The 20,940-nt window shown below is 44.3% G+C and overlaps 1 protein-coding gene across 1 annotated transcript; it reads left to right on the forward strand.

Moving 5' to 3' along the window:
• The first annotated feature begins 12,020 nt into the window (after positions 1-12,020).
• On the forward strand, positions 12,021-14,181 carry LOC146617680 (uncharacterized). The gene is made up of 2 exons (XM_085373506.1): positions 12,021-13,313; positions 13,453-14,181. Exons 1-2 carry the CDS (start codon positions 12,021-12,023, stop codon positions 14,179-14,181), a joined length of 2,022 nt encoding a protein of 673 aa, XP_085229632.1.
• Positions 14,182-20,940: the final 6,759 nt, after the last annotated feature.

A 20,940-nucleotide genomic window follows, 5' to 3' on the forward strand; every position in this document is an offset into this window, starting at 1 on the left:
CAGTTGACAGCTCATCCCCTCTCTTTACCCGAGTGTCCAGAACATATGGTCGCAGGTCTGGTGATACGATTACAAAATCGATCATCGACCTGCGACCTAGAGCGTCCTGGTGCCACGTGTACTTATGGACACTCTTATGTTCGAACAAGGTCTTCGTTATTGCCAAACTGTGATTTGCATGGAAGTCCAATAACAAAACACCACTCGGGTTCAGATCGGGGAGGCTGTTCCTCCCAATCACGCCTTTTCAGGTCTCGCTGTCGTTACCCACGTGAGCATTGAAGTCTCCCAGCAGGACAACAGAGTCTCCAGGTGGAGCACCTTCCAGCACCACACCCAGGGACTCTAAGAAGGCTGGGTACTCTGAACTGCCACTTGGCATATAAGCGCAGATGACAGTCAGGACTCGTTCCCCAACCCTCTCATCCACCGGGAAAAACACCAGCAGCAAGCCAAGATTATATTAGAATACCCACCCCAGCCCGCTGCCTCTCACCAGGGGAAAATCCAGACTGAGACAGAGTCCAGCCCCTCTCCAGGAGACTGGTTCCAGAGCCCAAGCCATGTGTAGAGGTGGGCCCGACTATATCTAGCCGGTACCTCTCAACCTCACACACTAACTCAGGCTCCTTCCCCACCAGAGAGGTGACATTCCATGTCCCAATTGCCAGTCTTGGCAGCTGGGGATCAGTCCGCCAGGGCCTCCGTTCCTGGCCGCCGCCTGGCACACAATGCACCCGACCCCTATAGCGCCTCCTGCGGGTGGTGGGCCTGCGGGAGGATGGCCCATGTCCCCTTTTCGGGCTGTGCCCGGCCAGGCCCCATGGACCAAGGCCCGGCTACCAGACGCTCGCCCTCGGGCACCCTCCCCAGGCCTGGCTCCATGGCGGGGCCCTGGTAACCCTATCCCGGGCAGGGTAAACTGTTCCCTTGATGTTTTCTTCATAAGGGTCTTCTGAATCGCTCTTTGTCTGGTCCCTCACCCAGGACCAATTTGCCATGGGAGACCCTACCAGGGGGCAAAAGCCCCCAGACAACATAGCCCCTGGGATCCCTGGGACACACAAACCCCTCCACCAGCGATTCTTTTAATTTTATTTCTTGTAATTTGGACTTCATTATGGACTCTTACAGGACATGCCCTGCAATCAGATAACAATAATGAAAAAGTTGGAATTGGAGAAAAACTGGATGCAGAGAGTCGTTTTACATCTAAAGAGCCATTTGGACCCGGGTTCCACGCAAAAGAAAACATTGGGAGCTGCAAATACTTTTTGACATCTAAAATGAAGATAACACTGTATATATTGTTTTTTACCTTTATGCTTTGTGTCAACAACTAAGGTGTGTTGCTTATGAAATCCATGAAGTGCTACAGAGAAAATTACATTTTATTTATGTAATTAACACGTTTTAAATCTGATGAACGGCTGATATTCTGACTCTGAGGTTAGACATTTAGCTGCTGATTGGCTCCATCTAGTAGCCAAACAATAGAACTCCATCATCTGCTGTGAGCAAATATTTTTCTGCAGGTTTTGATGATATTTTACACTCTGCAGTTATGAGGGTGTGATGGCGTCCTCAGATAGACTCATCTGAAGTGGCCTCAGCATTTTTCCAGGATACTGCACACGACTCTTCAGTAGAAGTGTGAGCCGCAGCTGTTTTAAAAGATTACATGTGCATGTTTTCAGTGAAAGGTTTATGATTTCACAGCTGTACAACACGAATGTGATCTAAGTTTAAACAACCAGCAGTAAGTTTCACAACTGGTCTCACAGCTTTGAAGGAGTTAGCTGAAGCGTGGAGCTGATGACAATCTCCTTAAAGTAGTCAAAAGGGCAATGGTCCGGACTCAGAGCAGATGGCATCAAAGGCATCAAAGGCTGGAGGCGAGACACGAGTTAGTGCCATGACTGCTGTTCTGGCTAAGAGTAGGTCAGTTGACTCTGTGTGTTCTGAGTAGGAGGGAGAGTCTGAATCTGCAGCAGCTTCGGCGTTGGGGTTCACTGTTGATGAACTGAATACTGCAAACAATGACGATAGCTTTTATTAATGGATCTGCTGTTGAGATGGCCGAGATTGTTGAGATGGTCAACAGTGTGAAGTTCCTGGGTGTGCACATATCAGATGGCCTCTCCTGGAACCTGAACACCACCACAATCATGAAGAAAGCCTAATAACATCTTCACTTTCTTAGGAAACTGAAGACGGCCAGTCTCCCTCCTTCCATCCTCACATCATTTTACCAGGGAACCACTGAAAACGTTGTCTGCTGCCACATCACTATCTGGTGCGAGTATAACCGGTGTGTTTCTGCGTTGTCTAGGGATGGGTATCATTTAGGTTTTATCCGATACCGGTGCCAAACCGGTACTTTTGAAACGGTGCTCGAACCGTTCCTTAAAGAATGGAGAACACAAACTTTGTCCAAAAACCTCTCATGTTTAGCTGTTTTTTTGTAAAAAGATAACAATGTTAGCCTTTTCTGCAGCTATAGGTCATATATGGTATCACTCTTGGCTGGAAGCAGTGCTTAAACAATGGAAAAAAAAAAAAAAAAACTTTGTCCAAAAACCTCTCATGTTTAGCTGTTTTCCACTTTTTCTTTGGTCATTTTAACCTTTTTTGCCAGGCAAAAGTGCGCCGACGTTTTTGGAGATGTCTGTTACCCACCTGGTAGATAGCTAGCCGGGGGGTTCAATAGTCACTCAAGCCGGCGAGAGCAACAGACTCTCAGCTTCATTGTTTTCAGACCCCCGCTGTCTTTTGCTACTCAGGTTAAACATGATATATAAGTCACTCGGATAACTTAAAAATGTAATTGTTTGGCTTTTTTCAGTGTTTTATTTGTTCCAGAGCAAATCGGTTTGGCTGAGATCAAAGTTATTAGATTAAATAAAACTTTATTAATCCATCGGGTGGGTTCCTCTGGGATTTTCACACAGCTGAATAAATGTCAAACAGAAAACTGATTAAACAGAAGTGTGAGACGGTCAAGAATTTACGGCAGTGTCCTGTTATATTTTAGATAGCAAGGGGCAGACAGCTGAGTTTATTAAACTCCACCGACACAGCGGTGATGCAAATCTGAAGGCTAGACTGTCCCATTTCACAGCCTTGCACTTCCGGCCTTCTTGGTCTTCGAAGGACCCGGCCCACGTTACCACGAAGGCTGGGTCCTCCAAAGGATGCGGCCTACGTTTTGGGACACAGCTTGTATTTATAGGGTTGCACCAAAGAAGAAGAAAAACAATGAGGAGGGGCTCTAACTGATAATGAATATAACTACAGGCTTGAAGGTCCTAACAGTTAGGTATAAAGAACACATTTTGTGTAATCTATGACTGGGTTACACGGGAACTGCACCTTCACTGAAAAGAAGTAGTGAGGATAGCAGAGAGGAACATTGGAAGCCCTCTCCCACCCATCTCCAAACTCACATCATCTGACGTGTGAACTGCATAGTAAAGGACACTTTCCACTCGTCATATGCACTGTTCTCCCCCCTTCCATCTGACAGATGGTTCTGCAGTATCAAAACCGTAATGGCGAGACACTGCAAGAGTTTTCCCCCCAAGCAATCAGAGCCCTCATTTCACAACCACTAAAGGACTGACAAGCACAAAGACTTTTAAAAACATCTCATACACCTTCCTCTACACCCCCCCCCCCCCCCCCCCAATTTTTGCACATGTCGAGGAGCGTGTCAGGCTACATTTCACTGTGTGTTATACTTGTATAACTATGCATGTGACAAATAAAGAACCTTGAACCTTGAACCTTCATACTACTCACCAAAAGAGTCAAAAACACCAGAAACATCCACAAATCCACAACAAGCTGGGCCTGGGAACAATATGCTTATTTGCACACCTCCGTCACATAGTTACTGAACACATCTACATAACGCTATATTGCACATTTTCCATCTTGCACATGCCTTCGTCCTGTCTTGTCTACTATATCCCAACTCACAACTAAATTGCTAAATTGTATCTAAATCATATCTATCACTGTAGCTATGTTTATACATGTCCTCCTTGTTTATTGTGTGGGGTAAGTGATGATGGGAATTAGGGGTAACAATGAATAGTGGGATTCAATAAAATGTTGAGCATGGGGTAAGTATGTTATACTTCTTCCTACTCCATTTCAGACTTAATAATTGTCATTTCATGTCATTTAGACTCTGTTTTATTTTATTGATTTTATTTTATTTTTTGTCTGAACACATACGTGTGTGTATTTACATATATATTCGTATTTGTAAATGCAAGTATGTGTACTTGTGTATATATTGTTTTTTTCTGTATATGTCTGAATTAAAGATACAATGATAATAATAGTAATAATAATAATAATAATAATAATAATAATAATAATAATAATAATAATAAACTGAACCTGTTATTCAATACCTACTGGACAATCCACTTCATATTGTCTCCGTCCTGTCTTTGTGTATTGTACATAGATATAGTTAGTTATAGTACCTTTTTTAGTGAGTTATTATTATTATTATTTTTTATATATATTTTTATTGAAATTTTTTATAGTGCAATACAAACAAATTTTGAACACCCTCACATTCACACACCCATCCATACATCAAACCTGCCTACATCACATTCAAATGTAGAAATGAGCATAGTTCTCACAGTAATACAAAAATACAATGGGTTAGGATAGACACGATTTTCCCTTCCTTCCCTTCTTCTTTTCCTTCTTTTTCATAAATGTCCTTCACCTCCACTCCCTAAAATATCCATATATGGCTTCCACATATTCACAAAGTCCCATTGTTTGCCCTTGCAATATATGCTAGTCTTTCCAGGCCTAGAGAGACTGCAATTTCCTTCTTCCAGGGAGCATCCATACTTTTCCAACATAGCGCAATGGCTCTTCTGGCTTGAAGTAGTCCATAGTCCAGTAATTTCGTTTTTTTTCCCGATTGCTTAAATTCCCTTGGATATATTCCAAGTACACAGAGTTTTCATTTTAAAGGGATTTTTACCTTAAACACTTCGGACAGATATGTTATAACATCTTTCCAAAATTCCTGGATTTTAGGACACCCCCATAGACAATGAAGAAGAGTTCCTTTTTCAACTAAACATTTAGTACAGATGTCCAGAATATCATTGGACATATGATGAAGCTTGACAGGTGTTATATAGGTTCTCATGAGCCATTTATATTGCAGTAGTTTAAAGCGTGTGTTTATTGTTTGTTTTGTGCTTTTAACATCTATGTCCTCTTGGATCTCCCTTCTCCAAGCATCCGGTTTATCTGCTGCTGAGTCTTTGAAGGAAAGCATCAGTAAATTATAATATATAGAGAGAAAACCTTTTCTTTTTTTATTCTTAATGCATGCCTCCTCTATTTTTGTTAATGGTGGAAGTTCAGCAATCCTTTGCAGTTTCGATGACAAATAGTTTTTCAATTGTAAATATTTAAAAAAGTGCTTTGGGGGTATTAAATATTTTTTTACATAACTGATCAAATGTGAGCAGCATGCCGTCTGCATATAGGTCTTTAAAATTTTGAATGCCTTTATTTTTCCATATTTTAAATCCTTCATTACTTTTACCAGGCGTGAACTTTTCATTTCCCCAAATAGGGGTAAATTGCGAAAGCGATGGAGGATCGCCCACATATTTATGAGCTGCATGCCAAATTATAATTGTATTTTTCAAGAAAGGGTTCCTTGTATTTTTTCTTAATGTCTTTGTCACGGCTGGGGTAGCAGTCGTGTTGTGGAATGAAAAGGACCCAAAATGCAGGCAGCTGACTGATGAAGAGTGTGACGTTTATTTACAAGTGGCAGTGGCAGAAACAGACAACGAAGCATGAGAAATACTAACAGAAACCTAAACTGGGAAAAACTAAAGAGCAAACTTGAAATCCTCAGCAAACGGGTTGAAAGGCAGAGAGACGCAGACCAACGAATAGGACACCAAGAAACACAGACGAGCCAACAACGAGCACAGACCGACACCCACTGAATATACATACACAAGGTAATCGGGTAATCACACACAGGAGGGGAGAACAGCTGATCCTAATACACACGATGGCTGTGTCCCAATTCAGGCTCTGCACGCTTGAAGTACGCATTTTAAGTGCGGTTACGTCACCGCCACGCGACGACGGCTGTCCCAATTCGAAGTGTACTTCAGATGCATACTCCAAATGCGCCGTCAATTTCCCCAAATATCAAGCGTGGTCTGGTGCACGCTTCATGGTCCCATATATCCCACAATTCATAGCGCGGCGGTGGGTGTGGATAATTTTGCTGCAAAATAGGGCTTTGGAGTTGACGTCACGCCGCAGTGCATTGTGGGATCGCGGCGCTATGTCAGTAGGCCAGAAAGCAAAACAAGCGCACAGTGTTGGAGTGTTGGATTCGGGACTGCCAGAACCATGCTCAAAATCAGCGCAAAAGACAAAGGGCTGTATCGCGACTGATTGTGCCCAGACGCCAAGAGACGGTACTTTGAAAAAATTGCGTGCATTGGTAATGTGGACCCATATGAAATAAGGAAGTGGAGTGGAAACCCAGACGACCTACCGCCTTTGTCCTATCCCGATATCTTCGCATACCTTGTCTGTGGAGTCAGCGCATACACAGTGAACCAGTTTAAGAATTATAAATCCCTGGAGGCCCACATCCAATTCACGAACGGCTGGGTGCAAGATTTGTCCATCTTTAAGCCTCCACGCTGTGAGTACGTTGTCGTTAAGACAAAGGTAAGTCGCTTTGAACTTGATAACTTTCTAAACAGCTTCCTTGTTACAGTTTTTGATTTGCACGTACAGCCAACCCATCTATATTAGCCTCTGTTAATTACAGGCCTTTTATTAATCCCTGCTGTGGATTTCTGGCAACCGCGCTTAAAGCAAGCACAAGACTTCTTTCGTAAAGTGTGCCTTCCTGAAGTTGTTGGGAAATACTTCTGGAAACAACGTGCTGCTCTAAATAGCCTGTAATGTTTCATGTTGTGCTTAAAGATTGATGACAGCTGTGTGGTGCGATGTAAATAGTTTGCATTTCATTTTTATGTGATTGCTGTGTACATGTGAATAGATCTATAATAAAGAAAAACAAACAAATATACTATTCTATTTTGTTTTATTAAAACAACTTCACACAAAGTACAACTATTTGCAATGTACTGTACATAAAAAAAAAAACAGCTTTAAGAATACTCAACAGGAGCAAGTGTCATTTGGCCCTGGTTTGACAACAACACTGGGGCACATATTAACAAAAACACAGCAAACCTTAACGATCTTATCAAGAAGTGTGGTGTCTTCAGCCTCACATGATAAGAGTAATCGGATTGGCATTGTAGTGTGTAACATTTTGAACTTGTTGTGCAAACTACCTATTACTCGAACCATAGCTGAAGCTGTATCCTTTGTCTGGCCTACTGTCATGGCGGCGGGGGGCGTGGCCCGCCTCCTCTGACATCACGCTCCAAAGCCCTATACGGCAGAAGGGAGCGGCCGAAGAGGTTTTTTTTTTTCCCCCAAACTTTATTGAAATTATAAAGCGAACAGTCAGTCATTCCAGTTCAGTTTGTACAGTAGACATACAAGGCAAATAAGAGTAACAATATACAGTACAATGAAATAAGAAGGATAAATAAATAAAGGATAAAAAAGAAAAAAAAGGGGGGGAATGTGACAGACTTCATAACAACTTTGTACTTGACAGTTGTGACAGCTCATTCGTTGAACATTTCTGAATGAATTTCAATCAATGATAAACCTTTAAGAGAGTTTAAGTAATATTCAATTTCAATCAAAAACAAATTAAATGATGGGGTTGAGTTTTGAAATTTACATTTATGTATATGGAATTTCCCTAATAAGATGGAGCGGCCGAAGAGTGAACTGTCAAAAGTACTGAATATGACGTCACTTATTTATGTGCGAATGTTTAATAATTAAAGTCAGTCATATATCCACAAACACAACAAGCTGAAAGTCAGTGATATATGCATATGTGTGTATACATATATGTGTGTGTGTGTATATATATATATATATATATATATATATATATATATATATCTCATAATAATCTGACAATGCTATAATATTGGCCATGTTATATTTACATTACCACAGTGAGATGACTTTAGTCTCATGAACAACATTAACTAATTGTTATTTACTAACTAATCTTAAATAACTGTTCAGCACAGAAATGAAGCCCAACAATCATGTTTTCCAGTCCTGTGGTCTCAGCCTCAGATACTCAACTAATCAAAGTGATGTCATGACAAAAATGAATGACCAACAAAACATTTTTCTCCTTCATTTCTGTCAAACAAAGCTGTATGTAACGTGTCTCGCATTAGTATCATGGTTGCTAGGCAACCTGAACAGCGCGACGAAGCGTGTACTGTCCCATTTCACAAGCCTCTCACTTCCGTACTTCTCGTACTTATAGTACGCACCGTACGTAGTACGCATAGTGCGCGTACTTCAAGCGTGCAGTCTCTTAATTGGGACACAGCCGATGACTGGAGAACACAAGCTGAACACAATGAAAACAGACACAGACCTTCAGAATAGAACAGGAAATCCAGAACACGGGCCTTCAAAGTAAAACAGGAAACACACAGACTGATTTACAACACAAACACGGGGACATGAACAGAGCACCGAGGACAGACACAGGTAGGGCTGATAAAACACTAAACTTCAGGTTCAACCCTAAACTAATACAAAATCAGAATAAACACAAGGCACAAAATGAACTTCAAGGAAACACAAAACGCTGGGTCAAAATGACCCAGGATCATGACAGTCTTAGTGTCTGAAGAATATAGAAAAGTGTGTAAAGGAAGATCTGGAACAGATTTTTGCTCAATGTCAACTCAGGCTGTAGGTGTTGTTGGGCAGAAGTAATGGGTGGCTGATGTTAGTTGGGCAGCCATATAATACCATCTGAGGTTGGGGACTTGGAGACCTCCTCTTTCATAAGGCAAGTAAAGTAGTTGTAAGCGGAGCCTTGCCTTCCAAATAAATTGGTTAAATAGTTTGTTTAAACTCTCACAATATGAAGTTGGTAGAGGCAACGGAAGTGTTTGGAAGTAATATAAAAATTTGGGTAAAATTGTCATTTTTAGATAGATACAGGCAGGTTTTTCCAACGGTTTAGCATTTCCGTGACCTCTTCTACAAGGGGATCGTAATTTATTGAGGTTATGTCCTTGAGGCTTGGGGTGATCCTAATGCCTAAATATTTAAAGTTGTAGTTGTTTTAAATGGGGTGGCCACCACAGGGCTTCTTCTTTCTTCTTCATTAAGAAACATTAATTCTGATTTAGAATTGTTAATTTTGTATCCTGAAAATTCTCCAAATATTTTTATTAATGTTACTAAATTAGGGATACTATCTTTCAGATTAGTCAAAAAATAATAATAATATCATCTGCAAATAAAGAAATTAGATGGTCTCTTCCTCCAATTCTTATCCCTGATATTCCTGCATTTGCTTTCACAGCTATGGCCAGAGGTTCTATTGCTAACACAAAGAGAATTGGTGACAGGGGGCAGCCCTGCCTGGTTGATTGCTGTAAATTAAAGGGTTTTGATACGTTATTATTAGTTAAAACTTGTGCTGCTGGATGTGTATACAACGGATGTGTCTCGTTTTAACAAAACCTTGTTGATCGTCTGTTATCAAATTAGGCACATATTTATCTAGTCTCCTAGAGAATGCTTTACACAAAATCTTTGTATCACATCCCATAAGACTAATTCCCCTATAAAAGGAGCATTCAGTCAGAGGCTTATTTGGCTTCAATAAAAGGGTTATTGTAGCTAATCTCAGTGAGTCTGGGAGTATTCCGGACTTATATGACTCCTCATACATGTTAAGAAGTGGCTGTATTAATTTATTTTTAAATGTTTTATAGAATTCCATTGGAAGTCCACCAGGACCAGGCATTTTACCACTATTCAGGTCGTCTATGGCTTCTGACAGGTCTTTTATTGCTAAAGGACTATCAAGGGCTGTTTTATCCTCTTCTGAAATCCTCTTTGAAATTTTAACTGATCAAGAAATGTTTGTGTTTCTCTGTTTCCTGTATATTCAGATTTGTATAAAGATTGATAAAACTCTCTGAAATTTTTGTTTATTTCTAAAGGGTCTGTTGTTATAATACCCGATTTGGACTTTATGTGGGTGATGGCTTTTTCTGCTTGCATCTTTTTTATCCTCCAGGCCAATAATTTTCCTGCCTTCTCTCCTTAGTTATAAAATAATTGTTTGGTCCACATTAAACTTTTTGCCACTTTCTCTGTTGTTAATTTATCATACCTGGCTCTTAGAATAGTCAGATTGTTTAGTTTAGTGGGATCATTGCTCTGGTAAAATTCTGTTTCATTAGATTTAATTTGCCTTGATTTTAATTCTTGGTTATATTTGTTAGAGTGAATTGTTAAATGTTGTCATTTTTATGCTTGCCATCTCTACAAAAGGAATTCCACTGTCCCCCTCCCCAGATTCTTGAGGTTCTGGGTGGGGGGCAGTAGTGTTTTATTGCAGATACATCCTATCTGGAAGATCTGTTTCTTGTGATGTTGCTCCTGCTTTTATGACCCTTTGGTCAGCAGGAGGTCACACACACACATTCTTACACACACACACACGCACACACACATTCTCACATAACACACACACCACATATACATACAATGCCTTGTCTTAGAACCATGTGGGCATTGCATTGCTGTGATGTGTTTTGTGTGAACTGTTTCTCAATAAAAGGCAGCAATCGGAGGCTGGATTTGGAGTCATTTTTGTGGTGGACACAAACAAGGCCTCCCTTGCGAGTAATTGATCGATCGCTGATTGTCTTGTTTTCTTTCATGATGAATAAGTCTCTAAAACCAGCGGGGCTTGTGGAAACACAGACCCAACAATATTGCTTAATCTTGTTGCTACTGTAGCTTATAATTTCCCCTCTTATGTAAGCTTTAAATGCTTCCCACCTAATACTAGCTGTGGTTTCATCTTTATTTATTTGAAAATATTGATCAATGCAAGTTTCTATAAATTTGACAAATGATGGGTCCTTTAACAAAAATGTTTGCATCCTTTGGGTGAAGTTGATCAAGGTGCAATCTAATTGATAGACATACTGCTGCGTGATCACTAATCACAATGCTGTTATACCAACAGTTCTCAACACATAGTAGTAACTCTGTAGAGATAAGAAAGCAGTCTATCCGCGAATGACTTCGATACGAACTAGAATAACATGAAAATTCTCTGTTATTTGGATTCCTTGTCCTCCAGACCTCATTTATTCTCAAATCTTGTCAGGGTCCTGGGACTGGGCGACCCAGGATCCCTGGGCAGTCATGGACCTGCGTATTATTATTATGTATTTTTGGTGTCGTTTCTCCTTCTCTGTGCGTGTACATATGTGTGTTTCTCTGTGCTGTGTTAGTCTGTGTCCCACTCATATGTTTAGGCGAGGTATGGGTGTGTATGTCTGCGGGTGTGCCTGGAGGATGGAGCTCGGCCACCTGCAGGCCTGAGGGGTGTGGCCCTGCGGAGGGACTGGCCACACCCGAAGCCACACACCTGCCGCTGATCAGGGCTCGTCGGGGGAGCTACTTAGGAGAGTCTTGGAGCTCCCACCGACGCGGGATCATTGAGTTATCTTACCAAGTCAGTGTGTGTTAGCGTAGGTCTGTGCTGTGCATATATGTGCTGGTTAGTGTTGACGGCTGCGTCTCTGGTTTCCCTACAGGAGGAGGAGTGGTCCGGAGAGGCAGCACGCACGGGGGTGCGGAAACACAACAGCGGGGAGCACGAGCACAGATATCGGAGGGAAGCACGCGCACGGGGTTCGAGGGAGCAACGGGGAGTTATTGTGTTTACAGCTTTCCACTGTAAATAAAGAGCACTGTTTGCATCGCAGAGTCTGCGTTTTGGGTCCTCCTTTCCCCACATCCCCACGGTCTGCCAGCCAGACCGTGACAGAATGATCCCGCCACCCACCATGGACCCAGCAAACTCAGGAGTTGCCACGGAGGAGAGATCGCTCACGCAGCTATGGGATTACTGCCGGAGCGTAATCCAGGCTGTAGACCCACCCAAGAGACATATACAGGTAGTGTTCTTTGACAATTACCTCTCATCCACTACCTTCACCACGAACATTCTGGACATTCACAAACTTAGGCACCTGGTCGCTAGTTTAAGGGAGAGCTCGAGTTTCGAACTATTTGGCTTGGGTGGTCCTAGCACGGACAGTTCGGCTGCTCTCCTAGAGACTCTTGCCGCTTGGTTTTTCACGCGTCGGCGGAGGGCTTTCCCGTCGATGCTCGCGGCACAATCGTTTGATCCGCCATTACAGAAGGCATGCCGCACTCTCCACCGCCATCCCATTACGCCTCAACCCACTCCTGCGGTTTCAGCCCGGTCAGCTGGCAACGGACCGACAGCGCTCATCACCGCAGTGAGTAAACCCGACTCGTTTGTGTCTATTAATCATGTCATTGAAAATCACAACCCAGATGAACAGCAGAAGACTGTTTCCATACACCCGGCCCCGCCTTCACGGAGGAGAAGGCGTCCTCGCAAACAGCGTTCAACCACATCCACACTCACTCCTGTGCTGGTCGAAGACTCAGGACCAGCGGCTCTGGATGCCACAGTGAGTAAAATGGACTCTGCCGGTGTTATAAATTCCCTTTCTGTAAACATAAAAATAGAAACTGTTTGCTGTACCTCCAAAGACCCAGCAAATATTCCCTCTGAGACTGTAAGCTGGGAGCTAGGGAGCTCCGAGCATACAGACCCAAATGACTTTTTGGCTCAGTCTGGCCGCATGGAGACGGAGGTTCTCCCCAGGGCTTCCCCAGAGACCGAACTGGAGGTCTCAGTTGCCTCTGGACCCCTGGAATTTGTTGGGCCAGCTGTAACATTTTCATCCTCTCCACCCTTCATAGTAGCCATCTCACCCTCACCTCAGCCTGCTGCCCAGCTGGTGGCTCAGTCTTCAGTCCTGTCAGCCTCTCACCTTCATCCTCAGTTGGAGGTCGATATGCCGGCCGGACCACCTCTGCCATCATTTCACCCATCTGTCCCTGCATCGCTGTCCAGTCTACCGGGAGTGGCTGCCACACCATCGTTGCCTCCGGATCATCCATCTGTGGCTGAAGCGCAGCCGTCGACTCATCCGCCTGCAGTCGCCCCTCAGCCGTCTGCTTCACTGGCCGCCTACCTCACCACCCGCACCTGCCTTGCCCGAGTGGGAGCTCTGCGGGCCCCAGTGGGTGCTCAGCGAACGGGAGGAGCTCGCGCTGCCAGCCAAGGAGGAGCTCGCGCTGCCAGCCGAGAAGCCCGGCGAGCCGGAGGAGCTCGCGCTCGAGTGGGAGCCGGAGCTCAGCGAGCCGCCAGCCGAGGAGCAGCTCAGCGAGCCGGAGCAGCTCAGCGAGCCGGAGCAGCTCAGCGAACCACCAGCAGAGGAGCTCGGCGAGCGGAAGGAACAACCGGCGCTGCCAGCAGCCGAGGAGGAGCTCTCGCTGCCAGCAGCCGAGGAGGAGCTCTCGCTGCCAACAGCCGAGGAGGGACCCGCTCAGCCGGAGCCGGAGATCAGCGGACCGGAGGGACCTCCACGTCTAGCGCGGCCTCCTCGCCATCTACGTCCGGTGCGTCCAAGTCAGCGGTCGGCGCGTCATGGGCCTGGTGCCACGCCTCGCTGTTGCTCACCGGAGCAGCGCCGCCGCCACCGGACCCGTGGCAGGCCACCAGAACCGTTCCGCCGCCACCGGACCCGTGGCAGGCCGCCGGAGGAGCAGCGTCGTCGCCACCGGACCCGTGGCAGGCCGCCAGAACCGTTCCGCTGCCACCGGACCCGTGGCAGGCCGCCGGAGGAGCAGCGCCGCTGCCACCGGACCCGTGGCAGGCCACCAGAACCGTTCCGCTGCCACCGGACCCGTGGCAGGCCCCCTGAACTGTTTTGCTGCTGCTGCCGGACCCGGGGCCGTCCGCCGGAGCTGCTACGTCGCCGCCGTTGGGCTCGAGGTAGGCCCCCTGAACTCTTTTGTTATGTTGATGGGCCGCCTGAGACTGTTTTGTGGCGTTTTTTCTTTTTGTTGCTCCGCTGCGGGATGCGCGGTCGGACTCTGGGACTGTGACCTTGGGGGGGTTGTTTTCTTTGGGGGTTTTTGCTTGTTTTGGTTCTGCCCTCCGTCCTGGACCTCCCGCCGCCCGCCCTGGGTTGGTTGTACTGTTTTTGGTTTGTGTTTTTGGGTCGTCGGGAGCCGACCCTTAGAGGGGGGGTACTGTCAGGGTCCTGGGACTGGGCGACCCAGGATCCCTGGGCAGTCATGGACCTGCGTATTATTATTATTATGTATTTTTGGTGTCGTTTCTCCTTCTCTGTGCGTGTACATATGTGTGTTTCTCTGTGCTGTGTTAGTCTGTGTCCCACTCATATGTTTAGGCGAGGTATGGGTGTGCATGTCTGCGGGTGTGCCTGGAGGATGGAGCTCGGCCACCTGCAGGCCTGAGGGGTGTGGCCCTGCGGAGGGACTGGCCACACCCGAAGCCACACACCTGCCGCTGATCAGGGCTCGTCGGGGGAGCTACTTAGGAGAGTCTTGGAGCTCCCACCGACGCGGGATCATTGAGTTATCTTACCAAGTCAGTGTGTGTTAGCGTAGGTCTGTGCTGTGCGTATATGTGCTGGTTAGTGTTGACGGCTGCGTCTCTGGTTTCCCTACAGGAGGAGGAGTGGTCCGGAGAGGCAGCACGCACGGGGGTGCGGAAACACAACAGCGGGGAGCACGAGCACAGATATCGGAGGGAAGCACGCGCACGGGGTTCGAGGGAGCAACGGGGAGTTATTGTGTTTACAGCTTTCCACTGTAAATAAAGAGCACTGTTTGCATCGCAGAGTCTGCGTTTTGGGTCCTCCTTTCCCCACATCCCCACGGTCTGCCAGCCAGACCGTGACAAATCTTTCATATAGTTCAAAAGTATTTTTCTAGTCTGGTTATGAGTAGTGTCAGTTTGAGACGACCTATCCAGGATAGGGTCCAGGGTGCAACTGAAGTCCCCTCCTACGATATAAAGGCCCTCCAAGGTTGATATTGTGAGAAAAAGATTTTCATAGAAGGATGGGTTATCCTCGTTGGGGCCATAGATATTTATCAGGTTTATTTCTAACATGGAGATACGGCCCTGCACAATTACATATCTCCCATTTGGATCTGTAATCACCCTCGTAGATGAAATGGGATTGGCTTATGTATAAGAGTAATGACTCCTCTGGCATGTCTAGTAAAAGAAGAGTAATATACCTGACCCTGCAATCCTTTGGTTAATAAATGTATCTCTGATGCAGTAAGATGAGATTCTTGTACGAAAATAATTCTAGAGTTAAAATGTTTTAGTTGGTTTAATACTTGTTTCAGTTTAACTAACTTCCGTATCCCCCTAACGTTCCAGGTCGTAATGTTAACGTTCAAATGTTTTCTTTAGTTGTCCTCTCCATAAAATATTGTCAGACTGTTTACTTAAATAAACAAAGTAAAGGAAAAATTGAAGAAGCAGTTTTGCACATACATTCACACACTCACACATACCAGATAAAGAACTTGTAAACAATTTCTGATTGAACATTTGCATTTCCTTGTTGGAAGGAAATGCAAATGTTCAATCATTAGAAGCACCAGTTCCCCCCTCCCTTGAACAAATTATTTGGAGGGCGTTAATCCACATCACTGAGGAGTAACTAGTCAACGCGACCTCTCCAAAACCCCATAAATCAGACAGTGTACACTAACCATATAATGATAGTGATTTTTCCCCATAATAAAGTAAAGTTTACCCTTGGTAGGACAAAACAAAACAAAAAAGACTTAGAGCTGTTAATATATAACCCAAAAACAATTGCGATTAAACTTAGAATGAATATTTATGTTAACATAAGTTCCACATAAATTCGAGCTCAAAATTGTATCTGTCTCTTATCAGTGACTCAATTACTGGTCGGTTATGTTGAAGCAGAGGCAGTCTTATGGAGTGTGTTAATGGTTAACCTATTATTTAACAGACTCACTGGTGATGAGCATCCTCTGCTGTTTCCTTCGGCAGATTCTTGTAGAATTTTTCAGCTTCTTGAGGTGTTGAGAAGAGGTGGATCTTTCCACCGTACAGGATCCTGAGTCTGCATGGGTTGTGCTGGAATCCCAGCCACTTAGGTAGCATGATGTTAATAAAGTCGAAGAGTGATTGTTGCCCCTCTGCTCCCTCTTTTATGCCGAAGAAACTGCATTTCAGTACGCTGTATACTGTGTATGTTGTTGTACTGACAATAAAGACCTCGAATCCTGAATCTTTATAATACTGGTGGTATAATACTGGTGACAGTGCAGAAAACACACATTCATCTGATTTTCTTTTAAGGCCCCACAGAGTTGAGATGTACAGGGTGGGCCATTTATATGGATACACCGTAATAACATGGGAATGGTTGGTGATATTAAAGTCCTGTTTGTGGCACATTAGTATACAGTAATATCCGCCGAAGGGATGTTCGACTAATGCTACTCTCCAGTGACATGCGGCGAGTGCTACGCTGTGGGCTCTTGCTGAATGAAGCTAGGTCAACCACTGATGTTTCTTCATTAGTGACAGTTTTCTTGCGTCCACATTTTGGCAAATCCAACACTGAACCAGTTTCACGAAACTTAGCAAGCAGTTTGCTGACTGTAGCATGGGAGATGGGTGGTCTCGTAGGGTGTCTTACATTGAAATCTGCTGCAATGACCCGGTTACCGCGTTCACCAGATATCAACACAATTTCGATCTGCTCCTCACGTGTTAACCTCTTCGACATGTCAATGGCTGTGAACAAAGAGAAACTTGTAAATAACTCATGAAAGAATAAAGTTACATCGAAACCAAGCACACCATTGTTTTTCTTGTGGCATTACCAATACGTTCGATGTGTCACATGGCCCTCTTCCTATTGAAAAAACAAAAGTTGTATCCAAGATGGCCGACTTCTAAATGGCCACCATGGTCACCACCCATCTTAAGGAGTTTGCCCCCTCACATATACTAATGTGCCACAAACAGGACTTTAATATCACCAACCATTCCCATGTTATTACGGTGTATCCATATAAATGGCCCACCCTGTACTTTTGTATATTGCATTATAGTTGAGCTGTGTAAGTCAGGCTTCCACATGATTCCTCTGATATTATCTGTCAACGTTGGTGAGTTTGGACAGTTAGTGAGGAGTACTGTCACTGTGCTTGTTTTTATTACTAAATCATTTAAAATTAATCAATCTATAGCTCTAGTTTTCATGTTTTGATATTATTTGCTTGTCATCCTGTGAAACAATTGATCGTTCAAATACCAGCTATAGCTGGTCCAGAACCAGCAGAACCAGCCCTCAGTGAGTTTGTTTCTGGGATGAATTTCTGATCCAGCACTGATTCTAGCAAAGTTTCCCGCCACAAGGTCAATCTACCCACAGACTTACTGCACGATGAGGCTAACAGATGCCTGTGTTAGGCCGAGACGCTCTGTGGAGGACAAATCTACTTTCTTACTGATGTCTTTTCAATGCTGAGCATATTAGCCTGTACAAAGGGAATAAATGGGCTAAACTCCACTAGAAGCACCAAATCTGTGCCATCTAACTGGCTAGCTGGAGGCAGGGTGACTTATACTATTGTATATTCAGTAAAAAGGACTAGATGTTACAGTCCCTGTTAGTGCATTGCTTTAAATGGGGAGACTCTTGAGGAATGGCTGTTATGAGGAAAGGCAGCCCAGAACCTTCACCAGTAGGCTGAAAATAAAACATTTCATTTAGTTTAAAGGTTTATGTGCAAGACAAAAACTGAAAACACTGAAAGTCACAAATGTAATGTGCATAAAACGAGAATTCAAACGTGGTGATAGCGCCAGGTGCAGATGTGTGTCACAATAACTCTGATTATCAGGGCTGAACGGGACAGGCGAAAAAAAACCCCAAAAAAAACAAAAACAAGAAAAAAGAGAATAACACTGAATGTATTTAAGCATTTACAGAGCTTGTGCAAACTGCTGGATTAACCAGTACAAAAACATGAACGTTACTAATGCTGTTACTTTAGGGCAGCTGGGGTGTAAACTAGGGGTGGGTTTTGATTATCGATTTATCAATTAAAATCAATTCTGGCTTGGATAACGTGATATCAATTCATTAAAATCCTGAATCGATTTTTAAACATAAATGTATTTTGCCTAAAACGCCAGGATCTCAGGTTAAACCTCACAAAATTTCTACAACCACCAAACAGCAAAAACAGTAAATGAGAGCAGGGGCCCGTTCTTCGTACCTCGCTAAGTAAGTTAGCCGGATTTGACTGTTGACGATTTCGCGTGATCCTGGATCGTTCGGTTCTTCGAAGCCCATCCGGGACTTGCTGTCATAGCAACAGAGCCGTAAGCGTAAACCTGCTCGGGAGCAGGTTTACTTTATGTAAACAGGATTAGATCGCGGCCACTCAGGTATTTCCGCTTCATGTATACGAAAGCAACAGCGATATTTTACCACTGTTGTACCATAAATAAATAACATCAATGTAACTAAAGATAATGCAGCACTTGATCCTTTTATTGATGTCACACAGATACATACAGGTCATTTCCTAAAAAAGGGAAATGTACTATTAACATTATATTACATGTATGTGATTATTACAGATGTAATTCAGATTTCAGAGTAGTAATTGCAATTTACTTCGTGTAATCAAGATGGGAGACCACGGCTATAAAAGCGAAGGTGGATTTGGGAAGCCTGTTGCAGCCATGTCCTGTCCGTATACGCGAGCCACCCATTGCGGAAGGTGCAAGATTGATAAGGAGAGTCCTCAGAATCCAGCGTATATTGCGGGACAGACAGGATCCTTTAGCTCAGCGCGACAGTGTGCTCATAGAGAGATATCGATTTTCCCGTGAGGGTATTATTCACTTAACCAACTTGTTGACGAGGGGGTGCAGGACCACCACCTGTCTTTTTTTGCGCTGCCCCTTTTCTTGGTTGCTGTTATAAACAAACAAACAGATTATTTCAGGGTCTCTGTCCAAGAGACGAAAAGCAATATAAGTGATAAATATTACCATGCTGTAGAATATTCTTATATTTCACTTTTACTTGTTCCCATGTTCTAGTGGGTCCTGTTGTGGCTCTAATGTGAAAGGGGATATAATATAACATAATGTAATATAATATAATGTAATATAATATTGGATAATATAGTGTGATATGATAAATCTACCCTACCACCTACTGGTGTTGGCCAGAGGGGCCGATGGCGCGATATGGCAGCCTGGCTTCTGTCCCAGGGCAGCTGTGACAGCTACCAGTGTGTGAATGTGAGAGTGAATGAATAGTGGCATTGTAAAACGCTTTGGGTGCCTTGAAGAGCGCTATATAGATCCACTCCATTATTATTGTTATTATTAAATTACTTACGAGTTTAATTTGTCAGCAACTTTCTGCCAGCCCTCTCTCCTTGCTTTTGCAGCCTTTGCAGTGTTCCCTTGCGTTTTAATTAGACTCTGAAACTCCTAAAATCCCTCACTCAAGAGTTCTTGCTCTGCTGCCGAAGAATACCGAGCGCGCTCCTTCGACATTTTCGCCGACCAATCAAAGGGTTGCCGATCAATGTTTCTACTATCGATGCGTAGCCCCTGTTGGGCCACCCAGTGATCTCACATTACTTCATCCAGCTATACTAATCGTCAACAACAGGTGTGTTCGGGGAACCGGAATAGCGAGCTCAGAGTTAGCGCGATGATTTGATCTTGGATGTGTCATTTGATCTTGGATGTAGTAAGCGACGTACGAAGAACGGGCCCCAGGTACATGGATTCTGCACAAAGACATAAACACAAAACGCGGACCCAACGCTAAAAATCTGTTTTTTGCATTATTCGCTTATTTATTAGCAGTGTTGGGTAAGTTCCTTTAAATGATTAACTTAGTTACATTACTAGTTACTTCTATCAAAAGTAACTCAGTTACTTCAAGTTACTTGTTACTTTCAGAGTAACTAGTTACTAGGGAAAGTAACTTTGGTTTTACTCAGAATTCTCTTGTTAATGTGTTGCTTCCGTAACTGGATACCCAACAAGATTACCAGTCCTCTAGCTTGTTACTTGCCACAAGTGCACTGTGCCACCTACCAATAGAAAGGAAAAAATAATGTGCATATTTCCACGAGAGAAATCCCACGCCTGGACCGCCGTTGACTGTGCCAGACCCGCCCCTACGCAGTTACCAGCTGTCAGCTAAGTAAAAAGAAGATCCTGGTGTTATTTGTCTCTCTAAAACAGTTCATAACTTCCCTTCAGCTCATTCATGTCACCCAAAAGGTAAACCTATTTCTCCATCACCTGTTCAGCTCTGATGATTCAGTAAGGACATCTCCTGGTCTCCTGGGGTTTGGAATATGGGGCCTCCCTGCTGCTGCGGAGTCGGAGTGGTCTGTTTCTCCCCACCCCAGGGAAAAGGGTAACACCACCTGGGTCTGGGAGTAGCTTCCCCCTCCAGGGGCAAGGGTACCTAGACCCGGGGCTTAGAGTACGCTTGGGGAGTGTGATCGTGTGTACAGCGTCTCTTTATGTCTGTCTCCACGTTGGGTGAGTGCTGAGTAATTGCATATGAGAGCATGAGGGTGGGAATGGATGTTTGTATCTGTGTGTGCCTGTTTGTCTTTGTCCATATGTCAGGTCGGGTATCAGACGCCACCTCTCTGGGGACATCTCGGGCCCTCCAAGGTTTGGAGGCCTATCTCCCCCCACCACTTCCCCTGCCAGTGGCGGACTTCCTCAGACATCGGTGCGTTGGTGGTTCTTTGTGTCCAGGGATGGGCGTCCAGGTA

This window comes from Diplotaxodon limnothrissa, linkage group LG15 (assembly GCF_057381915.1).
Source record: "Diplotaxodon limnothrissa isolate DT_005_m linkage group LG15, D_limnothrissa_male_GT1.1, whole genome shotgun sequence".
Taxonomy (NCBI): Eukaryota; Metazoa; Chordata; class Actinopteri; order Cichliformes; family Cichlidae; genus Diplotaxodon; species Diplotaxodon limnothrissa.

Coding starts and splice junctions, on each gene's coding strand:
- LOC146617680 (XM_085373506.1), top strand. CDS start 12,021: ATGATCCCGCCACCCACCATGGACCCAGCAAACTCAGGAGTTGCCACG. Junction 13,314..13,452: donor TGGGAGCTCTGCGGGCCCCA/GTGGGTGCTCAG, acceptor GCCGAGGAGCAG/CTCAGCGAGCCGGAGCAGCT.